The 24,609-nt window shown below is 40.0% G+C and overlaps 1 protein-coding gene across 38 annotated transcripts in view; it reads left to right on the top strand.

The window, feature by feature from the left end:
* Positions 1 to 24,609, top strand: part of LOC135094249 (troponin I-like) — a 42,560-nt gene that overhangs the window by 15,455 nt on the left and 2,496 nt on the right. For 11 of the 38 annotated variants that reach the window (XM_063994198.1, XM_063994195.1, XM_063994197.1 and 8 more), the window contains 7 exons: positions 1,070 to 1,195; positions 1,625 to 1,748; positions 5,750 to 5,850; positions 13,181 to 13,224; positions 15,024 to 15,165; positions 17,682 to 17,729; positions 22,167 to 22,190. In XM_063994198.1, the coding sequence (XP_063850268.1) occupies positions 1,070 to 1,195; positions 1,625 to 1,748; positions 5,750 to 5,850; positions 13,181 to 13,224; positions 15,024 to 15,165; positions 17,682 to 17,729; positions 22,167 to 22,190 (609 nt within the window). Of the gene's footprint in view, positions 1 to 1,069; positions 1,196 to 1,624; positions 1,749 to 5,749; positions 5,851 to 6,815; positions 6,917 to 7,281; positions 7,383 to 13,180; positions 13,225 to 15,023; positions 15,166 to 16,512; positions 16,555 to 17,681; positions 17,730 to 22,166; positions 22,191 to 24,609 lie in introns of all 38 variants that reach the window. The other 27 variants (XM_063994200.1, XM_063994199.1, XM_063994177.1 and 24 more) reach the window with 10 other exon arrangements.

A 24,609-nucleotide genomic window follows, 5' to 3' on the forward strand; every position in this document is an offset into this window, starting at 1 on the left:
TAAGAAAGATTTGGTATTGAAAACCTGTTAATTCTTATATCATATAAAAAACAATCAAAGACCATATCACTTATTTTTGATCAATGTAATAGTATTGAAATGGTGTTAATTCCTGTATCCAATAAAAAAAAAGCAACAATCACAGAACATATAATTTATTTATTTATTTATTTATTTAGCAATCTAATCAAGATCAGTAGCTAAAACTAGTATAAGAAGCGTGAATAGTAATATTTGAACACCGCGGCTATTGTGTTCAGTTAGCCTGACCTGCCTGGCGTGGCGCCGCGCTGCCCCGCCACCCTAGCACTAGCACGTCGCCCCCAGCTTGCTGCGGGAGTCACACAGTGGCTGCCGGCACAGCACAACACAGCACAGCACACTCCCACACGCCGCACAGGCACATGTAGCGCTGCATTGGCTCACACTCACACCTGTCACACTTTTTTTATATATTTTCTACTTTTTTTTACTGCACGTGTCAATTTACTGACAGTCTCACTGCTGCAGTTCATCCCTTTTGATGCTAAATTGACTTAACCATCAACCCAAATTACCTTTATGATTTTTTTAAGTTACTGTTTATTTATTTGTGACTCATTTTACTTTTCTTTAACATTCCCTGAATGCGACACATCACTAATTTATTATGTAATCTTTTGTTTTAATAATTTCTAATATTACACAACCCTGCCTCCAGTGGATCTCCTTCATCTTATTTTCTTTATTTTCATCCCATTTTCTTATTTATAAATACGTTCCCCTCTGTTCCTTCGATTGAAAAAAGTCAATTTTACTTAATTACTTAGTTCACAAAAAGGGATCTCACCTAACTTGTTGTACAGGATGTAAGTTAAGTTCGTACTATTTTCCTGAAACTTAGATTAAAGCAACTCACTAAGTTTGCAGTCATTGAATCACCACGTAGTCTTGCAGGTCACACAAGTGTAGACTCCAAGCCTCTTATTAAGTCAGTCACTAAGAAGACCATCTAAGAGTAAGAGTACCAGTCCCCCCCTCCCCCCCCCCCCTCCCCTGGCCGGGAAACTGACCTGCAGGCCGCTTACAGGAAGCCAAGAGGAAGCAGGATGAGATCAACAAGAGGAAGGCCGAGGTGCGCAAGCGCCTTGAGGAGCAGAGCCAGAAGAAGGCCAAGAAGGGTTTCATGACCCCAGAGCGTAAGAAGAAGCTCAGGGTGAGTGTTGTGTGTGTGAGAGAGAGAGAGAGAGAGAGAGAGAGAGAGAGAGGTGTGTGTGTGTGTGTGTGTGTGTGAATTTAGTCAAGTACTGAAGTGTTGGATTGAGATAACGAAGCTTTTGGCGAGTCAGTGTGATTGCTGTCTTTGTAATTATCCATCCATCTCTTTCTCACCAATCCAGTGAAATCCTTATTAGCGACACCAAACTAATCCCTACAACAAAACCAACTACTCCATTTAAACTTCCACTCCACAAAACACCCCACAAGACCCTCAACACACAATTCACACCACCAGATCCATCACTCCTATAACCCTACATAAAACAACAACAACAACAACAACAACAACAACGAAATCTCCAACACAGTTTATCCCCACATCCTTCATACTTCTAACTGAGCCACCCTCCTTCTCTCCCTTCAGCTTCTCCTGCGTAAGAAGGCCGCTGAGGAACTGAAGAAGGAACAGGAGAGGAAAGCTGCTGAGAGGCGCAAGATCATTGACCAGCGCTGTGGCCAACCCAAGAACCTCGATGGTGCTAACGAGGGTGAGGCAGGCGTGGGGGGAGACCAGGCTGGCTAGGCAGAGGGGAGACAGGCAATCGGTAACTGGGAGGGAAGAGAGAAGACATTTTAAGATACAGTTCGGAAAGAGACATTGGAGGATTGAGATTTGAAGGAAAGACAATAGATAAGATAACAGGGAGGAGATAGAAGTGGATAACTGGAGAATTGAAATGAAAGAGGACAGGAAAGAGACAGGCACTGGATAACTAGAAGGGGAATAGAAAGGTAACAGGTAAGATGAGATAGCAGTTAAGAAATATGATAGAAAGGATGGAAGGAGAGACAAAAGTAACAGGAACAGGAGGTTAATTAAGAGATGGCATAGAAGAGAAGAATATCTGGCAAAGGAGAAGAGAAGAGAACTGATAACTGCAAGAGATAGGAAGAAGAAAGGATAAATTAGGGAAGAATGATGATAAGCAAGGTGTTGACTGGAAGGTATAGAGGGAAGTGAATGATAAATGGTGGAAAACGATAGATGTGGTGATAAATAGAGGGTATAGAGAGGAAATATGATAAATTAGAGAAGGAGGATGGTACACTTGCAGAAAAATTAGGGGAAAAAAATGAGGTAGATGAAAGAAAATAGAAGAAAAAAATGACCGTAAGAAGAAAACTAGTTGATTTAGATAGAAAGGAAATAGGACTGAAGGAAGAAGAAAGGAGACAAGTGTAAAAGGGGAAAAACGTACTTACGAAGAGTGATGAAAGGAAAGGAAATAAGAGGGGAAAAAAAAACTTACAGGAATTGTACGAAAGGGGAGATGAGAAAACTAGATAAGGGACAGAACAAGAAGAAATGTGATGAACGAGATAGGGAGGAAGAAAAGGCAAGTGAATTTTAATGCAATATTGAGAAGAAAAGGGAAAGGAAAGAAATGAGAAGAGAACGTTAGAAATGTGATAAAATGTTGACATAGGGAAAAGAGAGAAAGAAAATTGACTTACGACATGAAAAAATAAATATGAGGGGATACTGGGAAGATGAAAAAAATTGAAGGAGTAATTAGGAGGAAAAAGAGAATGCTGATGATGGAAGGAGATAAAAGGAATAATGAATGATAAAGGAGAAGAGAAGTTAACACGATAATTAGAGCAGGAGATAGGAAGAGGAAGAAGGAAGGAAAGTGAAGAGAGAAGATAGTGAATGAAAAAAAAAAGAGGGAAGAAGGTATTAAAGAAGAGATGATAAATAAGAGGAAGAGGGAAAAAAAAGAGAGTGAAGGAAGGAAATAGTAAGTGATGAAAAGGAAAGGAATCGAGTGGAAAGAGAGGAAGATGGGAAGATGTGAAGGAAATGAATAGAATATGAAATGAAGTAAAGGAATAGTATGAAGAGTGGAAAGAATAGGAAGAAGACACGGAATGATAGGACAAAGTATAGATTAAATTTCACTAAACAAAAGACAGTGCAAACAGATTATAAAGTCACCAAGAAGAGAGAGAGAGAGAGAGAGAGAGAGAGAGAGAGAGAGAGAGAGAGAGAGAGAGAGAGAGAGAGAGAGAGAGAGAGAGAGAGAGAGAGGGAGGATAAGAATGATAAACGAAATAGTGATAACGGTGATGAGGATGGGCAGAGGAAGTTAGCTATGGTGCAGGAACTTTGTGGAAAAATGTAAAGTGAGTGATAATTGAGGAAGCTTTTAGTGAAGTGAGACCTAAATGTGATAAAGAAAACGGAAAGTGAATGAAAGAAAATGGATTTGGGTTTGCGGACGTATCAAGAATGGAAGAATAGATGAGAAAGAACAGTTAATTTATCGGATAGCATATAATGGAGGAAAATTAGTGATCATACAAATAGGATGTGTAGAGAAGCGAACAGTGAAATGAAAAATCGAGATAAAGCTTAGATGGAAGAGGACAGAAAACTTAACGGAAAAAAATAACTGGTAAAAAAAAGAAACAAACTAGAGGATAAACAGACTATTGGCAGCAACGTAAAATAGAACCAGAGTTAGATCAAATTCATTGATATTTGTATAAAAACTAAAATAGGTAGTTATAATTAGGTATGTTAAAACAGAAATTAGATAAGATGAACGAAAATTTGGACGAGGACTTAGGACATCATTAGGTTGATTACAAATCGTCTGCCAGGTATAGTCAGGTAGGCTAATCAACACTAATACCTACCTTGCCTCCCTCCACCACAGCGCAGGTGACCACGAGAGCTGGCGGCGACACTAATTCTATATTTTTCTCCCCATCAATGTTTACCTTGTTAGATCTTGTAGTTAATGTGTTTAGCTTGTAGAGAAAGACACGTAGAGCTCCCTATGTGGCACACGTTGTTCACACACAGCACGCAGACACCTACACCTTAGTTCAAAACACACCAGCGAGGCGGTACGATAATTATGCTCCAGCGTACGACGGTCATTGCATCCCAGCCATACGATGATTTGTGTTCATGCACGATATTCTGATGCTCACATGCCGGGGAATTGTTACTGTATGTGGGTTTGTTGCCATGCTTTGCTTCTCTCAGTCTCGTGTAGGGCAATTTTAGCGCTTTGATGAGCCAAATTCATAACTAACTGGTCTTCTCAACTTTTTTTTTTTTTCTCGATAATATTGCAATGTAATTTACTTTTCAGATGGAAGATTTCATTGTCATTTTACATGCACTAGAAAAAAATCGTGTTTGTCAGCTTTGTTGTGTTCTTGAATTTCGTAAAAGAAGGAACAAACGTAACATAAACAGTTAAAATTTGTAATATTCGCGTAATTGGGGAGAAATTATCGTTGACAGTCATACACAAGTGGAAAACTAATCCATGCTACGTGAAGCTCATAGGTTTTAAAAAGAATGTAATTTCACTGAACAGAAAACGACTTACTGGGGAAAAAACGTCACTGTAATGCCAAAGAAAACGGGGAATTGGATAATGATAAAACTGAGAGAATCAAATCGTCCCAGTAAACGAAATTCCGTTAGGTTTTTTGAATCTAGAAGCGAGACAAAGAACGATATTCAAATTTAGTAATTGTTAGATGAATGGGGAAAGAGTCACGATAATAAACAGACGGAAAACGGGATCAGGTCAAACAAAGAATGGGTAACAAAAAGGAAAAAAAAAAAAAAAAACGGAATAAAAACTATAAACAGTGAAGGAAAATGGAATCAGGATTATAAACGGAGAAAGAAAACGAAGTCAGGTTCATGGACAGCTAAAGAAAACACAATAAAGCACGATAATCAATACAAAAGCATATAATGTACATAAAGACAAGAAGACAACCAATTCATCGGGCACATTTAACCCCATAGAGGAAAAAGAAAAAAATAGATGATGAGTTGAAATAAGTCCAGTTTAATAGTAAATCTGAAAATAATGCAAAAATCTCATCTCGTTTATTGCTCTGCGTCACTGGAACTTCATGAATTTCAGCAGAGAAAGATGGTGTGCTGAACTGAGACGGAATGAGGTCCCATGAAATAAGGCAGTTTTCCCAGATTAATCGGTCTGTCAAATTTAAGCAAATTCTGTCATGTTATGCGAAGTTGGTTTTTTCGTCGAGGTGGTGCCACGTGTAGGCCTGAAGGATTCTTGCTGAAACCCTTCTTCGTTCTTCGTTTACACTCACGTCTCTCAAATTCAATCCCCCAAATCCAACTAAGTCTGACGAGTTAACCAAAGATTCCTAGATTAAGTAAGATTTTTCAAGTTAAGTGAACTCAGTCAGATGAAGCGGAGTTTGCCGGACTAAGCGAAGTCTGGCGGATCAAGAGAAATTTGTCAAAATAAGCAAAGTCCTCCAAGTTAAACGGTTTGCCATAATTAGCGAAGTCTGTCCAATTTAACAAATACTGTCGGGTTTAGCGAGTTTCACCGGATTAAACGAAGTGTTCCACATCAAGCGAAGCCTCCCAGATGAAGCGCAATCTGCCGGAACAAACACGCGAGCTCCGCAGTAATCAGTCTCCCAATCTGAGCGAGGTGCTCCTTCACTGCTAAGGATCTCTCCCCCTCAACAGACGATCTGCGTGCTATTATTAAGAAGTACTACGATCACTGCGCCAACCTTGAGAGCGAGAAGTATGACATCGAGATGGAAATCATGAGAAAGGATTATGAGGTTTGTATTGCCCCTAAAAACGCCCCCTCAAGTTTCCCGCCCCCCTCTCTCTCTCGGCCTCAACCATACCAATAATTCTTCAAGTACTAACGCCCTCCTCTACTCCCCTCTCCCCCCGTTTTAGGAGAACCCGCACCACCACCACCACCACCACCACCACCATCAATAGTACTGCCTTTTATTTTATCTTCCTCTTTTTTCTTGCTTCTAAATTTTCTTCTCACTTCATTTTTAGCTCCCCACCCTCCCCCCCTCTCCTCTTATCCTCTTCAACCTGACTAGTCTTTTAAAGTTACTGATATTGCCTTTTATTTAATTCCAGCCCCCCCTCCCCCTCCCCAGCTTTAAACAAGGGGTCTCTGCCCCATCTAAATAATTTTACTTTCGTGGTGCGCGGGTTTACAGCTTTTTTTTTTTTTTTTCTTTTTCGTTTTTTTTTTCTTTTTCTTTTTTGGTGTTGTCGTTGGTGTTTTTCATTTTTATATGGAAAAGTTATTTTTTGGTTCATGATTTTCCGGCGCCAATGACCTCAAGGCCCCTGAATGACCTCGCCGGCCAGGTCATGACCCGACCTTCTCGTTGTTGTTCTTGTCGTTGTTGTTATTTTTTTACATATATTTTTGGCGTGACTGGATTAGCTGCCAAGCTATCTGTTATTTTATTATTTTCTTTTCTCTCTTGGGTTTTCCTTCCCTCCGCCTGAACCGTTCACAGCACAACACCACCACCGCCACCACCACCACCACCACCACCACCACCACCACCACCACCACAGCCACCACCATCACATGTCTGTGCGTGCGTGACCGTGCGCGTGTCTGTGTGCGTGGCTGTATGTGCGTGTGTGTGTCCCGTGTTTACAGGGCCTGCGTCGGAGGGACAAGTGACGTCACATTTCAGCATTCAATAAAATAGAAATAAAATTGGGGATCTCTCCCTAATTTTGTTTTATTTTCTGTTTATAGCTGAGCTTGAAAAACTGTGTAGAGATTTCCATAGTCGCATAGAGCGGCTTGAGGGGGACAAGTGGGATCTGGAGCACCAGATCAAAATGAAGGACTATCAGGTACGCGACTCACTCCCTCGCTCGCTACTGCACAGCCTCCGGCGGCAGGCTGGCTGCACGCCGGTGCGTCCGGATGCAGACTGCCTGCCGGCCGGCTGTAGGGTGTCGCTGGTCTCCTGCGGCCGCGCTAGCAGCCTATTTTCTACTCCGCCAGTGTCCTGTAGTAACTCTCTTCCCTTGCAGGCTGTTTCTCATGGAGGGCCGCGCAGGGCTCTACCCCCCGCCGCTTGTCACACAATAGAGTTATGGCTAAATTATCGATATTCTCTATGTATGTATGTTTTACCTGTTGTTCTGCTATATGTTTCTCCCGAGAGCCCGAGAGGGACTCCCTTGTCGCACCTTAACGAGGCATTCTGTTGTAGATAAACTTAGGGAAATCTGCAAGGCATACCACGAGCGTTTGTTCCTTTGTGAGTCCCAGAAATGGGACCTTGAGTATGAAGTCCGCAGGAGAGATTACGAGGTACAGTGGCCCAAGCCCCGTCTGGGTGCTCTAGTAGTACTGTGTGACTACAGCGTATTGCACAGCCCTGGACCGCCCCCTCGCCCCGCCGGGACCCCTCGCCACACTGCACAGTAGACTAGAGCAACCTGCACACTGCCCCAGCTCTCTCCTCTCTCTCTCTCTCTCTCTCTCTCTCTCTCTCTCTCTCTCTCTCTCTCTCTCTCTCTCTCTCTCTCTCTCTCTCTCTCTCTCTCTCTGCTCATCCACGCCAGCATATTTCGTCTCATCTTGATTGCATTCCTTATACTCTCTCTCTCTCTCTCTCTCTCTCTCTCTCTCTCTCTCTCTCTCTCTCTCTCTCTCTCTCTCTCTCTCTCTCTCTCTCTCTCTCTCTCTCTCTCTCTCTCTCTCTCTCTCTCTCTCTCTCTCTCTCTAGAACCTTTGTCGTCGCTCACTCACTCGCTCACCCACCCACTCACTCACTCACTCACTCACGCACCCTGCATATGCATCCTTGCCACCTTTATCTGTCCGCCGCCGCCCCTCTCACAGCTTCCAGCCTCACGCCCTGCCTCACCCCACTTCCTGTGCTTTTGCTTCTTGGACCCACTCGCTTCCTTTTAAGAGGATTTCTATTTTTATTGCAATTTTTCATTTTTTTTATTTTTTATTTTTTACTTTTTTTCACTTTTTATACTCGCCCGGTCAGATGTTGCCAGAATAAAAAGAAGACCTCTTAGGGTGATCAGTGAGGCTGGCAACACTGAGGCAGATGAGAAGGGCTAAGGAATGTCTATTTTAAAGTCAAAACAGTCAAGGTCCAAAATACTTCCCCAGGAGTACTCCCACATCCTATGCACTTTTAGAAGCCTCCGTTCACCATCTCCTCCTCCTCCTCCTCCACATCCTTCACTTTCACCTCCACCTTTCCTTCCACACGCGAACCAAATCACGTGGATATCAGACACAAAATGATACTTTTTTTTTTTTTTTTTTTTTCTTTTTTTTTTGGAACTTTTTTTATGAAACGCACAAAACAAACATTTTCCCCTTTTTTGATCTTAATTTTTTTTTTATTTTTTCGACTAACAAACTTGCAAAAACGCTTCATGTGCCAACACGTCACTAATTATTATTATTATTATTATTATTATTATTATTATTATTATTATTATTATTATTATTATTATTATTATTACGCTTCTCATTCTTCTCCTGATAATTAGCTGTCGTCCAGGGCTGGGCAAAACGCTTCCAATTAGCCAGACGAGAATTTAGGTGTGGAGGGCGATTCTAACATACAAACCTTGATAGACAGCTCCACACTAGACACCTGTTGGAGTGAGCATTCCCCTTCCCTTAAACCACCACCCCAACCCCTTCCCACCGCTTGCTAACACCCCCTGCATGGCTGCCTCCCTCCCTCCCTCATAACTACCCCAATAATTAGCCTCAACCGTGGGAAAGTTCATTGGGGTGGTCATGCCCTTAATTGTAACCTTTTCACGTGATTAAAAAAGCAAAACGAAAAGTCCTTGTGACCTTGCTGACCTTGACCTGACCTGTGTGACCCACCCCTTGCCGCTCCCCCTGCCCCCTGCCCCCCCAGTCCCCAGGGTAGCACGTGACTTCAGACTTCAGACTCAGCATGTGTATGGCACTTCCTTTTATGGCCAAAGGGACCCTCTGACATGGTTATTACTCCTCTCTCTCTCTCTCTCTCTCTCTCTCTCTCTCTCTCTCTCTCTCTCTCTCTCTCTCTCTCTCTCTCTCTCTCTCTCTCTCTCTCTCTCTCTCTCTCTCTCTCTCTCTCTCTCTCTCTCATCTATGTACATATTTTTCTTTCTCAATCGACATTTATTTTGCAAAACCCTATTCTTTTTTTTCTGTTTTTTTTTTTATTCTCTCTCTCTCTCTCTCTCTCTCTCTCTCTCTCTCTCTCTCTCTCTCTCTCTCTCTCTCTCTCTCTCTCTCTCTCTCTCTCTCTCTCTCTCTCTCTCTCTCTCTCTGACATCGCCAGAAAGCGTTGTTGTTCTTGTTGTTGTTTGTTGTTGTTTTATTTTTTGGCAAATTCAGTCAATTCAATCTTTTTTTTTTGCAATTTTTTCTCTCTACCTTTATTATTATTATTATTATTATTAATTATTATTATTATTATTATTATTATTATTATTATTATTATTTCTCTTATTTTTACGATTTTTTTTCTTTGCCCCCCTCCACCACAACCACCACCACAACCACAACCACCACCACTACCACTTCCACTACTACTACCACCACCACCACCACTACCTCCTTGCCCCCCGCCCCCCTCACGTGTTGAGCCAATAATCAGAGAGGTTTTCACACGATGACAGACAACAGGTAAAATGTACAGAATAATTTGTCATTCCGTTAAGAAGTGCCATACAGTAATATATTGGTTTTGATCCCTCCATGGAAACAGTCTTGACGCTCTCTCTCTCTCTCTCTCTCTCTCTCTCTCTCTCTCTCTCTCTCTCTCTCTCTCTCTCTCTCTCTCTCTCTCTCTCTCTCTCTCTCTCTGGTGTCTTTTTTTCATTTTTTTTCGATTTCCAACTGCTCTTTCTCTCACTTTCTCTTTTCTCTCTTCTATTTTTGCTCTTTTTCCATATTCTTTTTTAATCTCGAATGCTCTCTCTCTCTTTCTCACTTTCTCATTTTCTTGTTTCTAATTCTGCCCTTTGTCTTTCTCTTATTTCCAAAAGCTCTCTCTCTCTCCCTTTTCCTTTTGTCTATAATCTGCTTTTTTTCATATTTTTCTAGATTCACAAATGTTCCCTTTCCCTTATTCTTTTATCTAAATACTCATTTCCTGAATTCTGTTTACCTTTTAACAATGCTTTCTCTTTCTTTTCTTCTTTTCATATTTGTTTTTCATGAACTCTAAAAGAGCTTACTCTCTTTATTTTTATTCTCATATCTATTTCTACTTTTTTTTTTTCATGCACTTTGACTTCCAAAATGCTTCCTCTCTCTCTCTCCTCTCTCTCCCTCTCATCTTTCTGCTGTTCTTTTTTCTTCTTTTATCAAACTCTGCTCTTTTTCATTTTCGTTACATTTCATATTCTCTCTCTCTCCTCTCTCTCTCTCTCTCTCTCTCTCTCTCTTCTCTCTTCCAGTCTCCTCTCTCCTCTCTCTCTTCTCTCTCCTCGTCACTCCTCTCTCCTCTCTCTCTCTCTCTCTCTCTCTCTCTCTCTCTCTCTCTCTCTCTCTCCCTGCGTTTACGAACTGAGCAACAACAGTTTGTTCTTGTGGACTTTGTTTCCCCTGGGGACTCTTTGTACGGTGCGTGGGACCCCCTGGGCGCTGCGTCCTCCACTTGCCAAGCCTCCCTTCGTTGATTCCATGGACTGACATGACTCCACTGCCCTCCCTGTTCACCTTCAGAGTCTCCTCCCCTTCCATCCAGACCCAGTTGCCCCCAGTTGCCCAAATTAGTTACTCTTTTTTGTCATACGGTTTGGAGGGAGAGGCTGGTTGGATGGGAAAGTGTTTAATGCACAGTTCGGCCGCCAGGGGTCTTCGCTCACCCACTCCCTCACCCTCTCGACACAACTCCCCTCTGGTGGCAAACGGAGTGACTAACCTGCTGTATCTGTGTTTTTTTTTTTTTTTTTGCGTGCTCCCATTAGAGACTTTTTGCAGAAACGCTTCTTGCAATGCATATAAACAATGAGATCGCCGAAAAAGGTCAGCGGAGAGGAGGTCCAAAGACACGTGATCTGAATGCCCTCACGTGACCTGACCTCTCTCAAACCGCGACCTCTTTCGGCAGCACCCTGAAGGACTTGCCTTTTTAATGGATTTGACCTTAGATAAACACTTAAAAACCGCTCATTGGGGGTTTTAATGCAGCTAAGGCGGCCCTGCGCGGAAGGACACCCTGAGAGACGGGACTTATTACCAAACAACCCGTCAACTTTTCACTGTCTTGAACCGTCTAATATCAATGGACATTAATCACTCCCTTTTCATAACTACTAAAAAATATTGACACGTGTCCTACTCTGAGTCCTTCGCGTGCTGTATTAAACCCCTTTATGAGTGATATAGTCTCTTAGTGTCCACCCTGTTCCTCTTCCACCTCCCAAATCCCCCCCCAATCTTGAGGGAAAAAGATTGGATTGTTTATACTTTTGACTGATCCATTTACCAATCCTACCGCGATGTCTTCATTTTGATCGACTACTGTTTACTGAGCTGTTGGATCGAGTCAGTTTTAGGATATTTTTTTTTTCCCTTTGTTTTTTTCTTTCTTTTTTTTTTTGTCCAAATGTTGTCATCCTTAAAATCAAGTCGAATTTCTTCCTCTTTTTTTTTTTGTTTTTTACTTTTCGTTTTCATTTTCATTTTTTTTTTTTCTCAAGAAGGGGTGGAATTCATCTTCTTATGTTTAGATCAGTAAAAATTTTAAGTTTTTGTTGTTGTTTTGTTGTTGGTTTTCTTGGTTTTGTAATGAAGGTTGTTGTGTGTAGATTAGTGCTTTTTTTTCTGTATATTGATCACTTGTTTGTTTACTCTTGTATATATATATTTTTTTGGTTGTTTGTTGTTTTGTACGGCTCTTGGGGTGTGGTTGGTGTACTTGTAGCCCGTAGATGTTGTTGTTGTTGTTGCTGTTGTCACGTGTGCTTGCTTGTGGCCCCCAAAAAAGCTCCGAAGAAAAGTAAAAAGATACAGGATGATTTTAAAAAGACATATAAATAATTACGAAAGCTGATGCTGCAACAAATAAATCTGTCCATAAAGTTTTTTTGATTTTTGTCTTTTTTTGTGTGTATGACATGTGCATTTTTTAGTCATGCACTTTTTTTGCTCTAAACACAAAAAAATACTGTCATATTTTTCTTTTTTCTGTGACTGTAATACTGTTTTTAATCTTATTTTTTCTTACAAAGTGCATCATTCCCTCCCTCCCACCCCACTGTTTACTCCTAATTATTATTATTATTATTATTATTTATTATTATTATTATTATTATTGTTACTTTTATTTCACGTTATTGTATTTTATTTTACGTTACTTTTTGGTTACGTTCCAGATAATCTCTGTATATTTCTGTATCTTTCACTTCCTCTTCAACCTCTTCCGTTGTCAAGTATGTAGATTCATGTCCTTTTTTTATTTGAAGTGCCTGATTTTGTTATTTTCTTTGATTTACGTCCCTATGTGTCAGTAAATTTAAGGATATTCCCCCTGTTATAAAAAAAAAAGTAATTTGATATGTATATCTTGCACTGAAAGAAATCAATTTAATTTAAGATTTTGCTCCTATTTTTTCTTTCTTTGTACTTACATTTCTGGCTTGCAATTCAAACTCTGCGGCTTTGCTCTATATGAAAAACAGTTGAGCACTAACCAGCTTTGTCCTGTGGCTCAGCAAAGTATATTAAAAGAAAAATATGTTATCAGTAACTTAGTGATTTTGTTCAAAAGTTCAGTGTTTTCATTTCCGTGCATTCATTCAGTTAATTTCATTTTTTTTTTTCATTTTTCACTAATTGATTGTATTATGTCGCTTATTATTATTATTATTATTATTATTATTATTATTATTATTATTATTATTATTATTATTATTATTATTATTATTTTATTTTGGAGTCACTGAAGATTGTTTTATCCACCACAGAGTTTGGGTTCAGTCTCTATATTGAATGGAGTCAAATATTGTGCCCTCATTAAAAACATCACTGAATTTAAGAGTCATCAGTAACGCTCCCCCCACGTAGAGTCAAACTTTCCCTCTGCTTAACATGACTGATAACTCTCACGTTAACTGTTCTTCTAGATCAACGAACTCAACATTCAGGTCAACGATCTTCGCGGCAAATTGTAAGTATTTTTTGTTTAATTTAAGGATGAACAAATATTTAAGCATGTACCCCATTTAAAATTTCCGGGTTCGTCCGTTTTCTTTTATCCAGAATGACGTCATTATGTAAACAAGTGACGAACGCTCTAAAACTTTCAATATCTTTTCTACTTACTAACAATAACAGTGATAATTAATTAAAAAAAAAATAAGAAAAAAGTTAAATTCTCACCTGAAAATAAACAAGAAAAATTCAACTCAATAATCACAAAAAAAAAAAAAAAACTAAAATTTGCAATCTAATTTACTCACTTTTTGGTCTTAACTTTAACTTTGCCTGCCAATTCTGACGAACCTTTATTTTGTCACTCCAGGTCATAAAGGTGCAAAGTCAAACCTCTTCTGGTGCGATTTTCACTCTTATGGCCTGTAGTATGTATGGTTAAGTTTCAGTGTTGGGCAATTACAATATGGGAGTCAGTATCTCTCTCTCTCTCAAATGTTAAACTTTACTGTTTTCTTCTTTTCTATCTTTCTTTTCTTCCTTTTTATTCTTTCTTCCACTCTTAATCTTTATTCTTATCAAATTTCTGATTGAGAGTTTAATTGAATTCACAAATATAATATCTGACATCTTTACGAAACACTTGTGAATTGAGTTTACGAAGTTGATGTATACAGCAAATTGTTTCAAAGTTGTAAAGCTCTCTTAATCAGATATCATGAATCGTCTCCCATAATTATAATGCCCGGCACCTTTTATGTCAAATAGTTTCGTTTGCCTCTTGATTCAGTGATTCATTCAGTGCTTCAGTTCAGTGGTTCAATGTTTCAAAACGTGACTCGAAAGCTCAAAGGCTTGTATTGTTTTTGGAATCTGATAACAGTCGACTTGTTATCTCTGCCTTTAAGATATCTGAGTCACTGTTTCTGATTCTTTATGATTTTGAGTTAATGATTTAAATATTTGTCAATGTGTCAAGATAAGCTTTATTGATTTTTATTGAGACATTTTGGGGAAAATATTTGACATTGTAATTGGTATTCATGTAAAGTATTCAACATTTCGTGAATATTCTCTAAGTTTTGTGTTATTACAATTTTTATTTTAGTCACAATAGTTTCCCTTCAAATGTTCTGAAAATATGAGTATGTTTTATTATTTTTTTCATTGCCTTGTCTCTTCATTCAACATTATGATTATTGCTTCATTATTATTCATTTCTGTTCACTCACATCCTCCACTAATGTATCCTCTTCGGGAAGTGTTTTGCTACCTTTTTATTTTGTTTTTTTGTCACTTTTTGGCATATTTTTTTTCATGTTTTGCATTTTGACTGCCTGATTTTTTCTCCCCTCTTGCGGACTTTTTTTTAAATTTCCCCTCGGACGGCGAACTTTTTGAAGAGATTTTCGGCACATCACTCACTGAAGGTTCTCTCTGGGCACGTTACATTCTATCCTCCAAACACCTCCTTCCAACTCAACACTTTTTGAAAATACTGCAGGTTACATTCTCTCTTTCCCATTTTCTGTACCCGCCACAGTCACCATCCACACACTCGTTTTCTTTCTCTTCGGCCGCCACCTGCAGGTTTCACATTTTCTCGCATTTCCTTCCTCATTTTCTCTGTCGACCACAAACCACATCCACACACCCATTTTCTCTTTCCAACGCACCAGTTTTCTTCCGCCTGGCATCAATCAGTTTCATATTATCCCACAATTCCTTCCCATTTTCTCTACCCACTACATTTCACACTCGCGATCCCGTTTTCTCCGTGCCACTCACCGTTCTCTCCGTCGTGTGCCCGTGCAGCATCAAGCCCACCCTGAAGAAGGTCTCCAAGTACGAGAATAAGTTCGCCAAGCTGCAGAAGAAGGCCGCTGAATTCAACTTCAGGAACCAGCTCAAGACTGTCAAGAAGAAGGAGTTCGAGCTTGAGGACGACAAGGAGAAGGTGAGTGTGGCATTTCAACGGGGGACTCATCTACTTAGCCTTACTCCCCCCAGTGGTTAGGTTAAGGGTATACTCTAGAGGGACTTCCATGTTCAGGGTTCATTTTCAAGTGGATCTCCTCCCTGAGTCCTAGTTCATCTCTTACAGGTTAAATTCAGTTTTTATTTTATTTTTTTTTACTTATTTATTTTTTTTAGATTTTCAAATTTTGTGGCATTATTTGGATTGGGTTTTTTCTAGTTAGTTTTAAAAGTTAGGGGTTTTTCTTTTTGTTTCAGTTCATTCCCCCATAAGATCAAGTCCTGTAGGTGTTTTTTTATTTTTTTGTCTTTTTGTTTTTCCCCTCAAAAGTTTTCCCATAGAACGTTTAATTAGCTGAGATGCCCCTGTTTTTCCCTTTAAGTAGTGACCCCTGCATTGAGTTTCCCCTTAGACTTAAGTAAATAGACTAAATGAAGAAAATATTCTCCAGATTCATAAATTAGAAAGTAAAGTAAATGTGGTATATGAAATAAGAATCATTCAGTTTTTCATGAATAATGTTAACCACGAGTCATACTTTTATTGAGACATGATCAGCAGATATTTCTACTTTCTCAGTCAATTCTAATGACAGGTTTTTATTTGACTCTTTCGGTGCTGTGTACTGTGACCTAATCCTGTAATAAGTGAAGCAAAAAACGATTAAATTCTCGGTAACCTGATCATAAGACTTTATCATAAGATTTCAGCTCAAAATAGAATCAACATGAGAGTTATTTATCTTTCTCATTGTCTCAGAATATTCACATTGCGGATTGGCTCTCATGTCAAAAAATAATCCTCAGTTGTGTTTTTATATATACGTATTTGCACCGAAAGGGTTACTGATCTATGAAACTAAGTGCTGATTATTATTCATTTGATATTTTGTCTTTTATGTGTGTGAGTGGCCCGTTTTCTTTCCCCGTTTCATTTTCATTTTCTGTTTTCTTTTTTAAGTTTTCTATGATTTAAGAATTCTTCAAATTTTCTTGGATTATTCGTCAGTTCATATTTCATTTTCCCGTTAGAAAAAAAAAAAGTAATTGCTTAAAATCTCGTTACTACATTTTCTTCATAAAAAAAAGTCAATAAGAATGAAATTGGTAATAGTATAGCTACCCTCCCTATTCCATACAGATTTAGTCAAAAAGAATAAAAAAAAAAAATAAAGATTGGTAATAGTATAGCTACCCTCCCCATTCCTTACTATGAGTGAAGAAGATTGGCAATAGCATAGTTTCCCTCCCACTCCTTCCCTGTGCCTTGCCTCCCCTGTGTTGTCGGAGGAAGGAAAGTGTCATACTCACTACATGTTGGTTTCAGAATACTGAGATGCGAGCCCAACCCTTCCCGCCAAAAACCGATGTAAATAAGATAACAAAAGAGGGTACAAAACCACCTCTAGTGCATCTGTAGTTAAGAGTGATTGAGTGACTTTTCCAGTGTTCTTTTCTCCTTTTAGTTTAGTACTCCAGAAAAAATTAATTAGTTTCTAAAAAAAACCTACACAAAAGAGAAAAAATTGGCTGATTCGTAACTGTTGAAAAAGAAGAGACGATGCTGACTGAAATGCAAAAGTTAGAAAATCCTCGGACCAGTTTTTCGGTAAGAGGTTCAAATGAAAACCTCACGCTTTGATAATCTGAAGCAATTAAAACTTTCGTGCGTTTTTATGTAACAAAGAACTTCGCGTACATTTTTTTTTTCATTGCGATTTCTATTTTTTTTCCGTTTTTTTCCTTTTACTTTTTTCCTATCGATTTTTCTTTTTTCCTATATTTTACTTTTTTCCCTTCACTTGGTTTGTCCCGTATGAGTGAATGTGTCGTGGCGGCCACTCGTGACGCGCGGCAGACGCACGAACACAAACGCTAACGAGGCGACAACAAGTGAAGAGTAAAGCTGTGTCAGAAGTTTTCCAGTGGTTGTTTGCTCTATGAGTTCCAGACAAGGAATCACAGTTTTACGTACAATTCTTGAAGCAGAAGACTACTGAAGCACAGTTTTGTGTCAAAGAAAATTATTTTGTTGGAAATATTTTTAAACGAATTCTTCTTAATTTGATGATTTTTCCAGTGAAAAACTATTGATCCCTTAAAAACTACAAAAAAAAAAAATGTCACTTTCAATTGCATTTCTCTAAGAAAACTTATTTACATCTGACGTTTGTAAAATGAAGGTAAAATTAAGTTTGTACAAAATTACGAGTGTTAAAGTCAGACGCTTCTGACGTGCAGGAGACCACTGGGAATAAGTTTTCTTGGCAAATCTTACTGATGTTGCAAATGACAGCAAAATATGATAACACATTTTCTCCACATCAGTGTTGCAAAATCAAAAGAAAATTCACTGAACATTGTGATTGAACTTTGATGTCTGGTGTGTTTGTGTTCGTGTGTACGCTGAGCGTCGGGCGGCACGGGTACAAGGGACGGTGCTCAGGCCCAGGTGGAAGGTCAACTGTTCTAAAACCCGAGTTTTTCCGTTCCTAGACCACCAAGCCTGGCTGGGCGGCTGGCGGACCCGGAGCCGCCAAGAAGGTAAAGCTTCCGCACACACACACACACACACACACACACACACACACACACACACACACACACACACACACACACACACACACACACACACACACAGGCATGCATCAACACAGTACACCACGCAGTGACACAGGTGTTTTCTCGCTCATTAGCACCTTAACTCGCCGACACACAGCAGCAACTAACTCACCTCTGAAGTGTGTTTGTGTGCTCTCTCTTCTCCTGAGTTCACTGGTTGCTCAGCTGTCTGGTTACCTTCTTGATCTTGATCTTTGCACTCACTTTAATAACAGCCGTGCAATGAGAGGAGAATATTAACATTCACTCTCTGTAATGAATAATGAAGAAGGTAAGATGAAATATTTACTACACACAGACAATCAGACATTATACATTACACTTACATAAACACAACTTTAACTGTGTACGATGCAAAATTTCTATTCCCTTAAAAAATTGCTTTCCTTCATGACTTAACTCGATAATTTTGTAAGGGTAGGAAGCAGAAAATCCGGAATTATAAACACCTTTAATTGAAATTATCATTAGTACAATACACCGAATTACTGAACAAAGCCTACACACTCAGCCGATATACAGATAACAAAAATTATAATTACTACAAATTTCAAAAATTTCGAGAGTGCTTCTTGAAATTTAAAGATTTTAGCACTCATGAAAACACACACACACACACACACACACACACACACACACACACACACACACACACACACACTAAACTAAATCAGAAATAACAATAATTGTAACAACAACAAAAAACAACAACAACAATAATAATAATCATAACCAAAGACAGCCAGATGATTACAAAAAACAAAAAAAAAAAAAAATAACTATTATAATAGCGCTTATAACCAAAATGAATAACAGTAACAGGAATAGTAACAAAACAATAACGATAACAAGAATAATAAAACCACCTTCGAGTGTACTACTGTCACCTTTCCTCTCATTAACCTGTGCCTGTGTAGACGTGGCGTTTGAGAATCTAATGATAGAATTAATCAAAGAAAACGAGATGCAGATGGTGTTCCGTGACAGTTGCCATTTGCCAGCCATCAGTGCGGTCAGTCTTACGGGCAATATTTCAAGCAGCTCTTTTTATCTGTCTGTCTGTCTGTCCTCGGCTCCTGCTGCTCGCTACTCGATTCACGAAGTCCTGGCATTGTTTTGAGCTTCTTGTTAAAGTTTGCCAGGTTTTTTTACTTTTTTTTTTTTTGTGTGTGTGTGTTTGTGTCAGTGTTCTTCTATTCGCCTTTTCCTCGCAGCTTTTTTGTGATTATTATTTTTTGTGGACTAATAACGCGCGTAGTAGTCAACTCCAGTCCCGTTTTCTTTCATCTTCATCCTAGTCAGTCGCCTCTAGATGATTGCTCGTTTTTTTTTTTTCCGTGTTTAATTTTTTTTTTTTTTACACGGCGATGTTTTCTTTCTTTTTTTTTTATTATTTTCCTGGAAGAACAAACTCGTCTCGCTTTTTTCTGACATGTCCGTATATTTTTTTCTCGTCTTGTGTTGGTCTGTGGACGCTGTGACTCACCGCTAGATGGCGGGAGCGTAACAAGAGAGCAAGGCTTTCCTCTATAGGTGTAGTGGAGTAGAGTATGTAGTCGTAGATGCCTGACTACCTAACAGCATGGCGGGGTGAGTGTCCTAGGTGCGCGGCAGGAAGGTCGTCCACGGTTAGTGCTGTGCTGCGTCTCTGGACAATTTTCAAAGACCACAGCGATGACTGGTAGGGTTCTCATGTTCACTTTTCCACTGATGATACGGAATCCTTGTTAAGCTTTTACTGGAATCATAGAAACGCTTGAAAATCCCAGTAACTTCCAGTAGAACATATTGGAGGGGGTCAAAATAAGTCGTTGAATTGTCTGATAATATGTGTCCTGTATGGAGACTTCGGACCTTTGATGTTTCTTGATTTTTTCACATGTTAGAAATTCTCAGGTTACTGTTTGATAACTGAGAATGTAACTTTTAAAAAATACCAAAACAGTGATTTTTATTTCATAATAATACTGTTATGTAAAGTTTGAAAATCTGAAAATCTGAAAGTCTGACATAACAATTCTTTATAATTTGGCAGTACACAAACTGATGTTGGTTTCGATTTCTGCATTATATTAATTTATACAACTATCCTTATAACTACGTACATTTGTTTTAATCGGAGGCCATTCTTATCAGGAAAAAAAGATAATAATAATAATGGGAACTACTGTACTTTTCTTGAATGAGTCACTGCTGTTTATGTCCGTTACGTTGTCCTAACGAGTCTTTATCTTATCCGAAAAAAAAGTAATATTAAAAACAAAGAAATCTAAATCTAGTATGAATGACTGTTGCCAGACGTTTAGCGATCACGTCTATAGTTTCAAGTTCAGTGCCCGGGTCCATTGTTTGCCTGGGAACAGTGTGGGATCCCCTCCTAGCAGCACCCGCCACTCGCCCCACCACTAACCGCCCGACCTTTGACTTAGCTCTTAAGGTGACTTTTCCCTGTGTTATGCCTGTAGACACTTGTGGGAAAAAGAGCTTTAATTCCATAGTACTTAAAGGTCAAAAAAGCTAATGTAGTTCATTATTCTTTCAGTCTCTGTTATTCGAAATAGTAGTATCAGTAGCACTAGTAGTTGTAGTGATGGTGGTTAGTAGTACTTCGTTAGATTCATTATTAGCCTTAAGTTCAAAGTTTATCAAAGTTCAAAGAGAAGATGAATTGTGCTAGGTTTATTATTATTTAATGTTAGTCCAGTAAGTATAGGATTCAGGATTCAGACAAGAAGTTTAGATAGTTAAGGTCCAGTCACTACACTGCTCGCTCTCCACACTGTGATAAACAAATCAGTCACTCGAGTCTCCCGCCTGAAGGTAAGGCACAACCAGACAACACAAAACTGCATTCAAGAAACCCCATAAAACACACTTAAGGCTCAAAAACTAAGGAAACATATCTTTTCTCCAGTACTGATGATGTCAATGGCTTCATATTGAGATTGGACACTTCGATCTCTTAAAACTGCATTTGTGTTACGCTGAGATGCACCAAGTGTTGTATTGGCTGGGCGGTGACCTTACCAAAGGCTCCTGTGTTGCGTTGTCTTGCGTCGCTTCTGTGTCAACCCCGGCGGCTAGGTCATGGTCAGCAGAGTCCAGGTCAAGCTAGGTCATTGAGAAAAAGGGAGAATAGAAGGTAATCAAAATATTGCAACATAGATAACGAACATAATGGGATGCGAATGAAGATATTACGAGAGATTCCATCATGGATTACTAGAGATTCATAAGGGTTCCTTCATATTAGTAAAGCACATGTTATATTTCAGTCTTGTGTTGGGATTTATCCATAAAAACAGTTTAGTTAAAGTTACATTGTCTACTTTTTTTTTTTTTTCAATGTGGGGCGAAGGTTAAGTAACATTATCTAGCCTGATCTGACCTGACCTGACCTGTGAGTTCTCAAGGTCGTTAACGCCGAGATCTGAGTCATTGTATCAAATAATTTTTCCTCACAAGTTTCCATTCACTTCCTTACACACAATTTTATTTTTTCGAGTTTATTTAATTAACTGTTTATTTGTGTATTGACATTTACTCCCACGTCGGCGATTCCTGAGTTTATGTAGATTGAAATAAACACATAAATAATATAAAAGTCCAAAAAAATGCAGAAAGATTAGTGTCATGAGGAGCCATCCAGACTCACTTCCTAAATCAGCGTGTGACTTCTGCTTGTAAATAAAACTTAATACTTGTTCGTAACTGAGAGCTCGGCAGCCTCGACTCAGGATCGTCGACAACTCCATCTGTTGGCCAGTTTGCTCACTAAGACTCACTAATAGATTTTCTTACGCGCAATTACTCTCCTATTTCATTTTCAAGTAAAGCATATGGAGCGATTTTCTTTCTTTTCTAGATTTTATAAGTTAGCAGTCAAGTGAATTTATTTTCAAGTTCACCGGTACACCGTTTGGCATCCATGACGCTCCATACATACCACAGCGGTTGACAAGCGTTGCGTTCTTGGGGGTTCACGAGGCTTCGTAAAGCGTTGATAACCCGCTCTAAATAACAGCCACAATTAATACTTCGAGCCTTAATATCTCCTTAAGCGTCCAGCGAACCGTGTAGGGCCGCCGCGGAGAGGACGAGAGGGAGGGAGGGCGGGTAGGGTGGCTGGAGAGACAGGTTTTGTTTTGAGGTACTACTTATACCCACCCCATTCTGGAAGAGCACTGAGCCCGCCATCTTCACAGCCAGTAAACACACATCCATCCTCAGCTCAAAGAAAGTATTACTAATGAACACTAACCAGCCTCAAGTGCTGTTCCAGGATTACTAGAACAAGACGTGTTTGTGTACAAATGTTGCCAATAACATGTGTTTTTTCCCTCTCTCTCCCTCTTCCAGGAAGGAGAGGAGGGCGCACATCCGGTAAGTGAGAGAGCAAAGCTTCGCCAACGCTTCAGCAGTCACGCCTCTCGCCAGACCCGCCCACACCACCACCACCACCACCGCCGCCCACTTGGCATGGCATCTGTCTGGAGCAGCTCCCATGCTCGTCGCCAGGGCGCCACGTGATTCCGTTCTTGTGACATCTGGAATTTAGGCAATCAGCCAATTGATAAATCATTCCACATGCGACAGCATCATTCACACCTTGCTTTATTTATTACCTGTCACCTGTGCCTGCCTGCCGCTGTTTTCATGGATATCTCCGTTGCTGTGGACGCTGGAAAATGACAAAATTTCATAAAAACTTTAAAATAAAAGTCAATGAACTTATGCATAACTAAATTCCTCGGACGTGCAAGGATTAAGCTAAACACGCAATATTTTAATGCACAAAATTAACTAAATGAATAGTAGTAAACGTCGAATTTGAAAAGGTGGACATTAAGGACAACTGGTGGTGGCGGCGGCGGCGGCGGCGTGGCGAGGCTGCTGGGGAGTCGAAGCCTGGCCACAGTCTTCTTTCTTGCCGGCAAGCCCAACCCGCAGCCCAAGTCCTGCACGGTGGGCTGGCTGGCTTAGTCTTTACTTCTTTGCCAGTGGCTTTACGTTTTCTATCACCCCCTTGCCAACTGTTTTCGTTGTCTATTTTACTTTTTTTTTTTTTTTTTTTTTTTTTTACATTTTCTATCCTACATTTTGAGGAGAATGAAACCAAATAGGCTTTTCATTGTTGGTGAAGGAAGGTATACTGCAGAGGCCCGACTATCGTGATGTCATCCACTGCTCTAATAAAAAAAGAGAAAAAAAAAAAACAGTAATGAACTATAAAGTAGCTACCCCTTTGTCACCATCCAGTTTTCAATTACAGTTCTACAGTTTTTGATATCTGAACCCAAAACCACTCATTTGAACTGCCCACAAAGAAGTTCAACCAAGATTTCGAACTCATAACTCCCTTTTCTCTTGAAGCAGCATTTCCATGACAGAAAACCTTGTCATCTTTCAAAAGACGTCAAAATCAGAACATTCACAAAGGCCTTAAGAGTTTTGCTTTGGCGGTCAGTCAGTAAAGTAAAAAATGTAATGAAAGTTCGCTTCCACAACAGAGTTAAGCCAAAAACAAATCCCTCCTACAGTAGTGACGGTAGATTCCCTGAAGAAGTGTGTCTAGCTAAGTTCCCTCTACTATAGTGCCCTTTGTTTGCTGTGATTCCCCCCCCTCCTCCAGTCCCCAACCCCTCCCGCCCCTCCAACCTTCCTGTTAGTGGAGGTGAATATATTCCATTTGTTTGTTAAGTGAGTTTCCCTTTCCCTTTTTTTGGTTCCCTTTTTGATGGAGATAATTTGCTCTCCTCCCTTTGTAGTTGAGAATGATGCCTCCTCCCTGTGCCATTATAGTTGAGATGGACCGTGATTCACTTATTAGAGATTAGATGAGTTTGTAGTCCCCATCGTTTTAGTGAAAATGGGAGGAACACTTCCCATTTTCTATAGTGGTGGTGAGTTACTTTGTCTTCTAGTGGAGATGTTTAAGTATTCATGATTCATAGTGGAAATTAGAACTAGTTGTTTGCATGGTTAAGGCTGATATAAGATTTTGTGAACTGTTTACCGGGAGACATGATGGCGTAGTCTCCCATGTATACAGACAGTGCAATCCCAGTCACCACAGTTAAAGCGTCCCATATGAAGTGCAGTGATTGTACAGTCAGGGTTAGGAGTCAAGTTATCTGCCATTAATTTTCACTGTACTTTGCATTTCCCGTCAATCCTAAGTCCTCTTATCTGCTAAGTATCTATCAGTTGCCAAGTTCTCTAGATACTCAGATCAGTGGACTAAGAGTTGAGGGAGAATAATAGATACAGTGGTATGTTTCTGCTAGGGGCATTTTTCTCTAGGGCATTTGCTAAGCTCCAGAAGACCCCAAAGAATTCCAATCCACTGGTATGCCCCTGGTTCAGGATACAGACCCGGTATGCCTCAGTGTATTGCCAGTCTTATCCCAGTACAGCCCTAGATTTGCCTTCAGCGCAGTCTTGGTTACTGACCCAGAATACCCTCAGTTATGCCCCCTGTACAACTACCGGTATGTCTCTGTCACAGCACTAGTCACGACCACCGGTTCAGCCTAGGTATGCCCCTCTGTACAGTCCCATTTATGACTACCTGTACAGTCCCAGGTACGCCCCGGTACAGTTCCTGGTACAGCTCCTGATATGGTCCAGTGCAGCTCCCGGTACAGCCCCAGCCCCTGTTGTTGTGCCCGTGTGACCCCCTCCCCGCCCCCGACACCCGCCAGGCCGCCGTCACTATAATACTGAGAACTTAGCGAGCCGAGTGGTCGAGTGGTCACTAAACCCGAGGAGGAAGGCCTCACGACGCGCCTCTCACTCTCAC

This window comes from Scylla paramamosain, chromosome 45 (genome assembly GCF_035594125.1).
Source record: "Scylla paramamosain isolate STU-SP2022 chromosome 45, ASM3559412v1, whole genome shotgun sequence".
NCBI classification, from domain to species: Eukaryota; Metazoa; Arthropoda; class Malacostraca; order Decapoda; family Portunidae; genus Scylla; species Scylla paramamosain.